The following is a 12451-nucleotide window of genomic DNA, read 5'->3' on the forward strand; positions in this document are numbered from 1 at the left end:
CGTCTATTTGCCCTCATATTAAAATATTACAAAGAGTAAAGTCACCTCAGCTCAGAATAAGACCTCAACAACCTCCTCAACACATGAACCTTCCTCAACACATGAACCCTCCTCAACAACACATGACCCCTCCTCAACAACACATGAACCCTCCTCAACAACACATGAACCCTCCTCAACACATGAACCTTCCTCAACAACACATGAACCCTCCTCAACAACATACGAACCCTCCTCAACAACACATGAAATCTCCTCAACACATGAACCCTCAACAACAACACATGAACCCTCCTCAACAACCCATGAACCTTCCTCAACAACACACTAACCCCCTCAACACATGAACCTTCCTCAACAACACACGAACCCCCTCAACCCATGAACCTTCCTCAACAACACACGAACCCTCCTCAACACATGAACCCTCCTCAACAACACATGAACCCTCCTCAACAACCCACGAACCCTCCTCAACAACACACGAACCTTCCTCAACAACACATGAACCCTCCTCAACAACACAGGAACCCTCCTCAACAACACAGGAACCCTCCTCAACAACACATGAACCCTCCTCAACAACACACGAACCCTCCTCAACACATGAACCCTCCTCAACAACACATGAACCCTCCTCAACAACACATGAACCCACCTCAACAACACATGAACCCTCAACAACATACGAACCCCCTCAACACATGAACTCTCCTCAACAACAGATGAACACACTTCAACAACACATGAACCCACCTCAACAACACATGAACCCTCCTCAACAACACACGAACCCTCCTCAACAACACACGAACCTTCCTCAACAACACATGAACCCTCCTCAACAACACACGAACCCTCCTCAACAACACATGAACCTTCCTCAACAACACACGAACCCTCCTCAACAACACACGAACCCTCCTAGAACACATGAACCTTCCTCTTTATTTTAGGACAGAAAAGTGACACTTCATTAGCTATAAATATTTATTTTCATTTAAATACAATTAAATACATTTAAAGCTTATATAAAAACACTATTACATGAACCATGATGTTGTGTTTTAGGTTTACTGGTCCCATCAGTAGCTTAAAGACCTTTTTGAGGCCTTAATGCACATTTTTCTGCATTTCTACAGACTTTGACATGGGGAATTACCCACAATTCATAGCGTTGTGACGTTAAACACAGGGGTTAACATGTGAAGTTTGCATGTAGCTCATTGGTTGTTTGTCCTCTGATCTTATCCTGATGATGATTTTTCAAATATTCCTTCAAGAAGTCCGTCTCTCTGTGAAAAAAGTAAAAAGAATGTTTTGGCGTCGTGAAGTTAACGTGACGTGCCACAAAGCACTTGAGCCCGAGCAGCCCTTCGCACTCAAGCACCTACCAGGTGACATGAGTTACCTGAGTGTTCGGGGTTCAGGGTTCAGGTTTTAGGGGGTCCATCAGGTGGTGTTCCTCCTCATGGACCCCTTCCTCATTAGAGAGGAGTGGGCGTCCCTCATGTTGTCCCTGAACGCACCGGTGGAGTAGTAGTACAGCAGTGGGTTGACCACGCTGTTGGACGCCGCCAAGCACAGCGTCACCACCACGGCCCGCTGCAGCGCCACCGTGACGCCGCAGTCCCAGCCGCCGCACACGGCTTGCAGGTGCAGCGACCGCACCACGTGGTAGGGCAGGAAGCAGATCAGGAAGGTCGCCGTCACCATGGCCACCAGGCGCACCGAGCGTCGCCGCGTGTCGCGACGATGGCTAGCGGCGGTGGCGGACCGGCCACCGCCGCCGCCATCCCCGTCGAAGCGGGACGTGAGGCGGCGGACAATCCGGCTGTAGCAGACAATGATGGTGAGGAACGGGAGGAGGAAGCCCAGAGCCAACGCCACGTAGTTCAGGATCAGGACAGTTACCCAAGAGGAGGGGCTAGAAGGCTCGAAGCAACGAGGAAGCCCCGCCCTTAAGGGAACCAATAGATAATAGGTAAAGAAACAGAAGAACAAAGCTTTAGTTGGGTTCTAAAGTAACATTTTGTGATTTCATCATTTTAATTCTCTCAATTCAGAGTCGAACTACGAGACCAACGTGTTTCTAGTGACCCCTGGAGCCTGAACAGATCATTACAGCCACATGAGTGAACTGCGTATCTTATCTTCAGAGGAGCAAGAACTACAATATTTTCTTGTTAAAAAGTACAAAAGTACAAAGTATATATGAAGTATAAACTGAAGTACATTTGCGCCTCTTCCAGGTCAGAGAAGAGAATAAAACCAGGTTGTGAACACATAAAAAATCATTTTGTACTTTTTTTTCATTTAATTGTTAATGTATTAATGTATATATATAATTTAAATATGAATAAAATAATAATTAAGTCACGAAAAAACTAATTAAATGACTATTAAAAAATAATACTGTATTAACATACATAACATAATATATTATTAATTACTTGTTAAATGTATGAAAATAGTAAATAAAAAAGTTTAAAAAGTATTAAAAATAAAAAAAGTAAAAAAAAGAATGAAATGAAGTTCTGTCTCACCTGTACGTCACCCCACCAATCAGGAAGGGGACAGAGGACACGCCCACAAACAGCCAGACTCCTAGACAGACCAATAGGGTTCGAAGGGGCGTGACCAGAGTGCGGTGACGAAGAGGATGATTCACAGCGAGCCAACGGAGCACGCTCAGTAGAGTGAGGAAGAGGATGCTGAGGAGGAAGAGTCATATTTTAATGTGTGTTTGTGTTTGTTTGTGTGTGTGTGTGTTTGTGTGTGTGTGTGTGTGTGTCAATGTGTGTGTGTGTGTGTGTGGGTTACCTCGTGTACAAGTTGACGTAGAAGCCAAAGACGCACAGTCGGCACAGCCAATCAGGGAAGTCCCAGACTCCGCCCCTGAAGTAATAAGCCAATCGCAGTGGGAGGGTGAGGGAGAAGCTCCCGTCTGATAGGGCGAGGTTCATCATGACCACACAGGGGGCGGAGCTTCTGGGGAGGAAACAGGAAGAACACACCTTTATGTTTTATTTACGTTCTGTGAGAAATGTTAGACATCTGGAAGAGTTTTTATTATTGTATTCAAGTATTATTAGCTTTGTTTGAAGATAAAATGTCAACATATCAACAGTTTCAATTTAAATAAAAAAGTTATAAAGTTAAAAAAGATAAAGTCTATAAAATGGTGATTAAGTTAAGTTATTGTATTATTATTAATACAATATTAATGAAAGGTTGATGGAGTTAAATATATACATAAATATGTATAAAAATGAAACAGGTGATAAAGTCATGTAAAAATATGTATTTAATAAAAGAAGATGAAGTAAAAAGAAAGTTTTAAAATAAATAAAATCAGAAAATATAAAATGAAAAAGTTATGAAGTTAAAAAAGATCGTGCTGTAATATTATCCTATCATATAATATATGATGTTTATAACGATTCAAACTTAAGGAAATATTAAATAAATTAATTAAATTATAACAAAGTTAAAAATATGTTCATAAAAATGTGATAAAGTTGAAAAAAATATTGTATTATTATCTTGTCATATATTATACTTTTAATAACATTTCTATCATAAGAAAATAAATAAAGAAAACAATAAAAAACGTATTAACTGTTTTTTATTGTTTTATTTATTTATTTTCAAAAAATGAAAAGTTATTTAAAAATGAAAATAAAGATCGATCAACTAAATTATAAAAAAGCGCCAAATATAAAAACATAATTTACAAAAAGGTTCTAAAGTTAAAAGACGGATGTTTTATTATTCTATGATATTTAGTTTTATAACTCTTTAAATGCAAGACAATATGAAACAAGTTAAAGGGACGAACGGTCAGCTGTTCAATGACATCATCACTGATAAGTTCAGAGTGATGATGCAGCATCTCCTATGATGGAATATTGTTCATGCTCAGTTAAGATATGATGTTTGCACCTTATTCAAATCTCTGAATGTGGGAAACTAATGAACATCAGTTCCAGTGATGTGACAGCGAGGTCTGACCTCAACCTCAGTGTTTAATAGTTCATATCCTCAACCTCTCGTTCTGATGCACTGACAACAACAATAAACTACATGACGTCATCCGAGGGATTAAAAACAGGTTCTTCTTCAATCGGCTGAGAAAGAAAAACAAGAAGATAATAACTTCCTGAAGAGAGAAACAATGCAGCTTTTTAAAATGGCCGACTAACCAGATAGACCTGCTAACCAGACAGACCTGCTAACCAGGCTAGGACCTGAGGCTACTCCACTACCCAGCATGCTCCTGGCTGTCTGGAAGTCAATGGAGAAACTTCCCAAGATAGAGATACATGTTTGTATGTTGTAATGATAAATGTTGAGAATTAATGCAAGTCAATGGAGGAAGTATAGAAAGATAGAGATACATGTTTTTATGTCTTGATGATAACGGTTAAGAATTAATGGAAGTCAATGGAGGGACCTCACAAAAATGGAGATACAGACCTGCGGTTTCCCTGCAGGAAAAAGACTGCCAGCGCTCCGATGTTGCAGAGAATGGCGACAGGAAACAGCAGCAGGTAGGTAATGGTGTAGGCGCGGTACTTGAACGCATCGTCATTGTGGAAACACGTCACCAGCAGATCCCTGGCCACCGAGGAGTTGTTTCCGACGTTGCCCATGAGAGTGTTAAGCAGGCTTACTATGAAGTACACACAGAGTATTTTCACTGAATATATCTAAATACACACCAGTTATTGACACACAAATACATATTAAACATAAATACTTAATGCAGACATTCAGACTGGAGCTCTGTGGCAGCACATTACTAAATGTTTGAAGGCAGTTTGTCTCAGTGAGTTAGTTCCTGAAATAATAACTGATATCCCATTTGTATGACTCTGAGACAAACGGTACCTGAAGGCACCACGGATCAAAACCACAAGACCAGGAAACTGATGCTGTCTGTGCCTGTCTGTGTGTGCGTCTGTGTCTGTCTGTGTCTGTCTGTGTCTGTGTGTGCGAGTGTGTCTGTCTGTGTGTGTGTGTGTGCGTGTGTATGGTATGTAAACCAGCCGGACGGTTTTAAACAAAGCTGCTTTCAAACGGTGTACTCTGTGTACTCTGTGTACTCTAATATAAGAGATCAAGTAGAATACGGTTAAAGAGGAGCTGCTGTATTTGTAAACATCAGTTCAAAGTTAATGAAGAGCCAGTTCCTTTAAATGCTATTGATAACGTTATGGCTAAAATGATATTAACTTCATATTTATGATTTTCATACAGTTTGTTGTGTCGACTGAAGATGAACATTAAACCACTGAATGACTCCCAACACGTACAAACACTCACTGCTGTGACCTTTGACCTCCTCACTGACTCGTGTTTATAGTGTCGATGATGTAGGAGACGGTTTGATCTCAGAGACCGACAACCAGTGGAAGATTAAGTCCAGAAGAACACAAACGTTTTCAAGAGTTCATGAAAACTTTGTTGTAACGTTTCGTATTCTCGCTCATTTTGTCTCTTTGTGTTTTGTCTCTTTGTGTTTTGACTCTGTGTTGATTTGTCTCTTTGTGTTGTTTTGTCTCTTTGTGTTGTTTTGTCTCTTTGTGGTGTTTTGTCTCTTTGTGTCGTTTTGTCTCTTTGTGTCGTTTTGTCTCTTTGTGTTTTATCTCTTTGTGTTTTGACTCTGTGTTGATTTGTCTCTTTGTGTCGTTTTGTCTCTTTGTGTTGTTTTGTCTCTTTGTGGTGTTTTGTCTCTTTGTGTTGTTTTGTCTCTTTGTGTTTTATCTCTTTGTGTTTTGACTCTGTGTTGATTTGTCTCTTTGTGTTGTTTTGTCTCTTTGTGTTGTTTTGTCTCTTTGTGTTGTTTTGTCTCTTTGTGTTTTGACTCTGTGTTGATTTGTCTCTTTGTGTTGTTTTGTCTCTTTGTGTCGTTTTGTCTCTTTGTGTTGTTTTCACTCTTTGTGTTGTTTTGTCTCTTTGTGTTGTTTTATCTCTTTGTGTCGTTTTGTCTCTTTGTGTTGTTTTGACTCTTTGTGTCGTTTTATCTCGTTGTGTTGTTTTGTCTCTTTGTGTTGTTTTGTCTCTTTGTGTTTTGTCTCTTTGTGTTGTTTTGTCTCTGTGTTTTGTCTCTTTGTGTTGTTTTGTCTCTGTATTTTGTCTCTTTGTGTTGTTTTGTCTCTTTGTGTTTTGACTCTTTGTGTTGTTTTGACTCTTTGTGTTGTTTTGTCTCTTTGTGTTGTTTTGTCTCTTTGTGTTTTGTCTCTTTGTGCTGTTTTGTCTCTTTGTGTTGTTTTGTCTCTTTGTGGTGTTTTGTCTCTTTGTGTTGTTTTCACTCTTTGTGTCGTTTTATCTCGTTGTGTCTCTTTGTGTTGTTTTATCTCTTTGTGTTGTTTTGTCTCTTTGTGTTGTTTTATCTCTTTGTGTTGTTTTGTCTCTTTGTGTTGTTTTGACTTTTTGTGTCGTTTTATCTTGTTGTGTTGTTTTATCTCTTTGTGTCGTTTTGTCTCTTTGTGTTGTTTTGACTCTTTGTGTCGTTTTATCTCGTGTTGTTTTGTCTCTTTGTGTTGTTTTGACTCTTTGTGTCGTTTTATCTCGTTGTGTTGTTTTGTCTCTTTGTGGTGTTTTGTCTCTTTGTGTTGTTTTCACTCTTTGTGTCGTTTTATCTCGTTGTGTCTCTTTGTGTTGTTTTATCTCTTTGTGTTGTTTTGTCTCTTTGTGTTGTTTTATCTCTTTGTGTTGTTTTGTCTCTTTGTGTTGTTTTGACTTTTTGTGTCGTTTTATCTTGTTGTGTTGTTTTATCTCTTTGTGTCGTTTTGTCTCTTTGTGTTGTTTTGACTCTTTGTGTCGTTTTATCTCGTGTTGTTTTGTCTCGTTGTGTTGTTTTGACTCTTTGTGTCGTTTTATCTCGTTGTGTTGTTTTGTCTCTTTGTGTTGTTTTGTCTCTTTGTGTTTTGTCTCTTTGTGTTGTTTTGTCTCTGTGTTTTGTCTCTTTGTGTTGTTTTGTCTCTGTGTTTTGTCTCTTTGTGTTGTTTTGTCTCTTTGTGTTTTGTCTCTTTGTGCTGTTTTTTCTCTGTGTTGTTTTGTCTCTTTGTGTTGTTTTGTCTCTTTGTGTTTTGTCTCTTTGTGTCGTTTTGTCTTTGTGTTTTGTCTCTTTGTGTTGTTTTGTCTCTTTGTGTCGTTTTGTCTCTTTGTGTCGTTTTGTCTCTTTGTGTTGTTTTGTACTTTGTGTTGTTTTGTCTCTTTGTGTCATTTTGTCTCTTTGTGTTTTGTCTCTTTGTGTCGTTTTGTCTCTTTGTGTTGTTTTGTACTTTGTGTTGTTTTGTGTCTTTGTGTCGTTTTGTCTCTTTGTGTCGTTTTGTCTCTTTATGTCGTTTTGTCTCTTTGTGTTGTTTTGTAATGTAATATTTAATATTTAAACTGAGATGTCGTGGAGGATAAAATGGAGTAAAAGTACTTATCTTTGTATTTTGCTAAATGATTTTTCATTTATTAAAACATTGAAACTATAATAATATTTATAAAATGTGGAGTAAATCTGAGCTGAATATTTAGCATAAAAGAAGACAGACGATGAGAAGATGAACCTTCAGAGAGAAATGATACTTGTTGTTTTTGCAAAGATAAAGAGACAAATTCAATTATTATGAAATGTTGATTCAGTATTTAATGCTGCGTTTTCTTCATCATCATCATCATCATCATTTGTTTCCTTCACATCATCGTCGAGTCGTTCTGTCTGATTAGTCGTTTGCTTCTCTGAGTTTACTTTTGAAGCCGCTGAACAGCCGCTGACTCACATCATCAAACAGCCTGAAGCTAAAGAGCTGAAGACCCTCTAAGGCCTCGAACTGTGAGGAAGATCTGGACCTGAACTCACGTCTGAAAGTCATCACTCACCGTTCATCTGTCCGTCCGTCCGTCTGCTTCTGATCCTCTGCTAATGTTCAGCATTCTGATCCTCTGAGAGATGTTAGTGGGAGTGTTAGAGGGTTTACCATGGAAGCACACACACACGCACGCACACACACACACACACACACACACACACACACTTCTCTTCAGAACAAGAATCTGGATCCTAAAATAAACAACAAGCCTTTCTCAACATGCGTACTTGTCTGTACTTGTGAACTCGTGGACTTGTGGAACGTCATCAGGCTCAGCCCAAGTACTGTTCCAATTCAAAGTTCGCATCGAACCAAGCACCGTCCAAATGCCCGGATGTGGCTGGCTCCGCCCATTTTACCTGGGATGCGTCGGAGGTGACTTTTCTGTACTCGGGACAGCCAGATATCCCAGAATGCATTTTGCTCCAGCAACAGGAAACAATGGCGGAGGAGAAATCACACAACTGGAAGTTGAAACTTCTAAATACTACTGTTGTTGAGTCACAGAAAGTAATTTTAGGATGTTTTGAGGCGAGAAGTTAGTTGTTTAAGCATCAAATCTGTGGTCGGTTTGTGAAGATTCAGCCGATTTAAAAATCTGCTCCGACGATTTCGGAGATGTGAGGTGTTGCTAGCGGGACCGGCAGTAAACCAGCACCGGGGGCTCAGCGCTCACGGTGCCCGCCTAGAACAGCCTGATCTCGGCGAGTCTTTTTGAAACTTGCCGCTGGTAAAGACGTCTCTGTAGCGTTTTCCTCGTCGGCAAAGAGTACAGCAATCCGGATCTGATCCACATACATATATACATACAATTACAATTATATATATATATATATATATATATATATATATACAATTACATATGTATATTTAAGTATATGTATAAATACATATAATTGTATGTATATATGTGTATATAATATAATACACTTATAAAATAATATATAATTTTTCATTTTAAATGAAAACGAAGAAAGCTGGGTTGTCATATAGTTTAGTTTGATTGTAAAAATACTTTACAGAAAAAAAACGGATTAAAGTCATGAGAGCAGCTGAGGTGGTGATGTCATCAGTACGCTGCTGTTCCAGTTGTTTGTTCTGAGTTCTCTGGACTTCAGAAGTTCACAAGTACTAGTGAACAAACGAGTTCTACATGAATGACACCCGATACACTGTAAACACACACACACACACAAACACACGTAAACACACACTCACACACTCACACACACACACACACACACACACACACACACACACACACACACACACACACACACTTATAAAGGAAAATGTTCTCAGCAGAACAGTTGTTGGTTTTCATTTTAACGACCCGATGAAGTTTCCTCCAGCGCCACCTTCAGGACAAACTTCACATGTTTTACTCTTGAGTCACTTATTTTAATAGTATTACACCTGTGTGTGTGTGTGTGTGTGTTTTGTCTCTTTGTGTTCTTTAATAAAGTAATAATATTTAATATTTAAACAGATGTCGTGGAGGACAAAATGGAAAAACTCCAATAAAGTACTTCTCTTTGTATAATAGTGAGAAGAAGAAGAAGAAGAAACTCCATCATCGACTGATGACATCATCAATCATAATAATTAACAGAATATCTTCTGATTGAAGCGATCTGTGTGATGAATCATTAATAAACATGTTGAACATAATTTATAGGAAAGAAATAATAATCAATAAACATGAAACCAAACAAGGTAAATTAATTATATTAATTATCATTTCTCTTCATGGTTTCACTAATAATAAGTGTTGTTGATCTGCTTTCATATTTATTTATTTATTTTGTAAAGCACATTTATTTTATAAAAAGTTCTCTACAGATAAATTAATTATTAATATTAAAACTGAGAATCACTTTTCAGATTTAAAAATGATTCAAATAAAATATCTTCAGGACAGAAACAGAGTCTTTTGTTTTAATGTGTCGATGTTTGTGTTCATTTAAAGTTCACGTCGTGTTTTATCAACAAAAACATAAAACGGACTTCATGAGTTCATTTTATTTTGAAATGAAACATCTTGCTGTGAAAGGTTGAAGAGAAGTCGGGTTGAAGCTCGTGTTGGACAATTTAAAAAGAGAATAAAATCAAAACAACTTTATAATAATAATAATTAAATATCACAAGTTTAATAAAAACAATATCATTTAGATGAAGTTATTGTTTTGTTTACAAAGAAAAGATTCAAGAATAAAGAGATAAAGTAACAATATTATTAAGTTCATAAAAACAGAAGATTATGAGAAAAAAATGTTTAGTTTAAAATAAAATGCTTTAGTATATATATATATATATATATATATATATATATATATATATATATATATATATATATATATATATATATATATATATATATATATAAAATATAATTGTAATTGTATGTATATATGTATGTGGATCAGATCCGGATTGCTGTACTCTTTGCCGACGAGGAAAACGCTACAGAGACGTCTTTACCAGCGGCAAGTTTCAAAAAGACTCGACGAGATCAGGCTGTTCTAGACGGGCACCGTGAGCGCTGAGCCCCCGGTGCTGGTTTACTGCCGGTCCCGCTAGCAACACCTCACATCTCCGAAATCGTCGGAGCAGATTTTTAAATCGGCTGAATCTTCACAAACCGACCACAGATTTGATGCTTAAACAACTAACTTCTCGCCTCAAAACATCCTAAAATTACTTTATGTGACTCAACAACAGTAGTATTTAGAAGTTTCTACATATATATATATATACACACATATACATATATATATATACATACACACACACATATATATATATATATATATACATACATACATACATACATACATACATATATATATATATATATATATATATACATACATACATACATACATATATATATATATACATACATACATATACATATATATATATACATACACACATATATATATATATATTTATACATACACACACATATATATATATATACATATATATGTATAAATGTAAATAAATTGAAAGTCAAGAATGAAAAAATTTCAATGTGTTTCTTCAGTTACACACTCTGACCAGCAGAGGGCGCCGTCACCAACAGAGACACACGATGAGGAAACGTCCACACTTTAAAAACACCAGACAAACATTCCACCGTTAGCTTCAAGTGTTACTATAAATAATCACAGTTTGAGATCAAAGGAAATAAAACAAAAACATGAAACAAAGAAAACTCAAAACGAATTAACTCCAGATGTTTAGTGTACTTTTATTTTGATAAACAAGCTTCATTTGAATGTTTTTAATGCACTTATTTACAAAGTTCATGTGTACATCATTAAAGAATGTGTGTAAGTTGCTTTATAATTATTGAGTCAATAATGTGTTCATCACTTCAATGTTGCAGCGCAATTAAATGACTTCATGTTTAATGATATGAATCTGTAAAGTAACTAAAGCTGTCAGATACATTAACAGTAAAGTACACGTAGTTAAAGTACACGTAGTAACAAGTAAAGTACACGCAGTTCAAGTAAAGTACACGTAGTTAAAGTACACGTAGTAACAAGTAAAGTACACGCAGTTCAATTAAAGTACACGTAGTTAAAGTACACGTAGTAACAAGTAAAGTACACGTAGTTAAAGTACACGTAGTAACAAGTAAAGTACACGCAGTTCAAGTAAAGTACACGTAGTTAAAGTACACGTAGTAACAAGTAAAGTACACGCAGTTCAAGTAAAGTACACGTAGTTAAAGTACACGTAGTAACAAGTAAAGTACACGTAGTTAAAGTACACGTAGTAACAAGTAAAGTACACGCAGTTCAAGTAAAGTACACGTAGTTAAAGTACACGTAGTAACAAGTAAAGTACACGCAGTTCAAGTAAAGTACACGTAGTTAAAGTACACGTAGTAACAAGTAAAGTACACGCAGTTCAAGTAAAGTACACGTAGTTAAAGTACACGTAGTAACAAGTAAAGTACACGTAGTTAAAGTACACGTAGTAACAAGTAAAGTACACGCAGTTCAAGTAAAGTACACGTAGTTAAAGTAAACGTAGTAACAAGTAAAGTACACGTAGTTAAAGTACACGTAGTAACAAGTAAAGTACACGCAGTTTAAGTAAAGTACACGTAGTTTAAGTAAAGTACAGACAGTTTAAGTAAAGTATAAGTACCTCAGAGTAAATGTTCTGCAGTGAAGCAGTAGAGACAGGAAGCAGCCAGCAGGGGGCAGCACCTCACCAGACCTGAACCTGATCCACTGGGTTCAGGATCCTGATCACCACATGAGACACAAAGGAGGAGGAAGAGGAAGAGGAACAGAAGGAACAGAAGGAAGAGGAGGAAGAGGACAATCTTCTAAACCTACTCTGTAAATAATGTTATAAAACTTAAATCTTTTTCCATATTTGATGTTTTCTGCTCTTTATTTTCATCTCAGTGAAACGTTTCAAACATTCATTCAACAAAAGAAACATTTTAAACTTTTGAATATATTTATTAACTCCACAAAGCTTATAACGGTGCAATAAAGGTGCAATAACGGTGCAATAAAGGTGCAATAAAGGTGCATCAAACGTGCATTTGA

General features: G+C 36.9%; 2 protein-coding genes across 2 annotated transcripts in view; both read right to left on the bottom strand.

Moving 5' to 3' along the window:
• Positions 1-12451, bottom strand: part of LOC142943477 (uncharacterized) — a 226207-nt gene that overhangs the window by 89673 nt on the left and 124083 nt on the right. The gene's annotated exons all lie outside the window — the stretch shown is intronic.
• On the bottom strand, positions 1185-4749 carry cysltr3 (cysteinyl leukotriene receptor 3). Its single transcript, XM_076084988.1, has 4 exons — positions 4480-4749; positions 2824-2991; positions 2547-2714; positions 1185-1960 (listed from the first exon to the last, which is right to left on the bottom strand). The coding sequence occupies exons 1-4, from the start codon at positions 4653-4655 to the stop codon at positions 1453-1455; spliced, it is 1020 nt and encodes a 339-aa protein (XP_075941103.1). The 5' UTR covers positions 4656-4749; the 3' UTR covers positions 1185-1452.

The sequence above is a fragment of the Anarhichas minor genome, unplaced genomic scaffold (assembly GCF_050575085.1).
Source record: "Anarhichas minor isolate MPS153535 unplaced genomic scaffold, ASM5057508v1 ptg000137l, whole genome shotgun sequence".
Taxonomy (NCBI): Eukaryota; Metazoa; Chordata; class Actinopteri; order Perciformes; family Anarhichadidae; genus Anarhichas; species Anarhichas minor.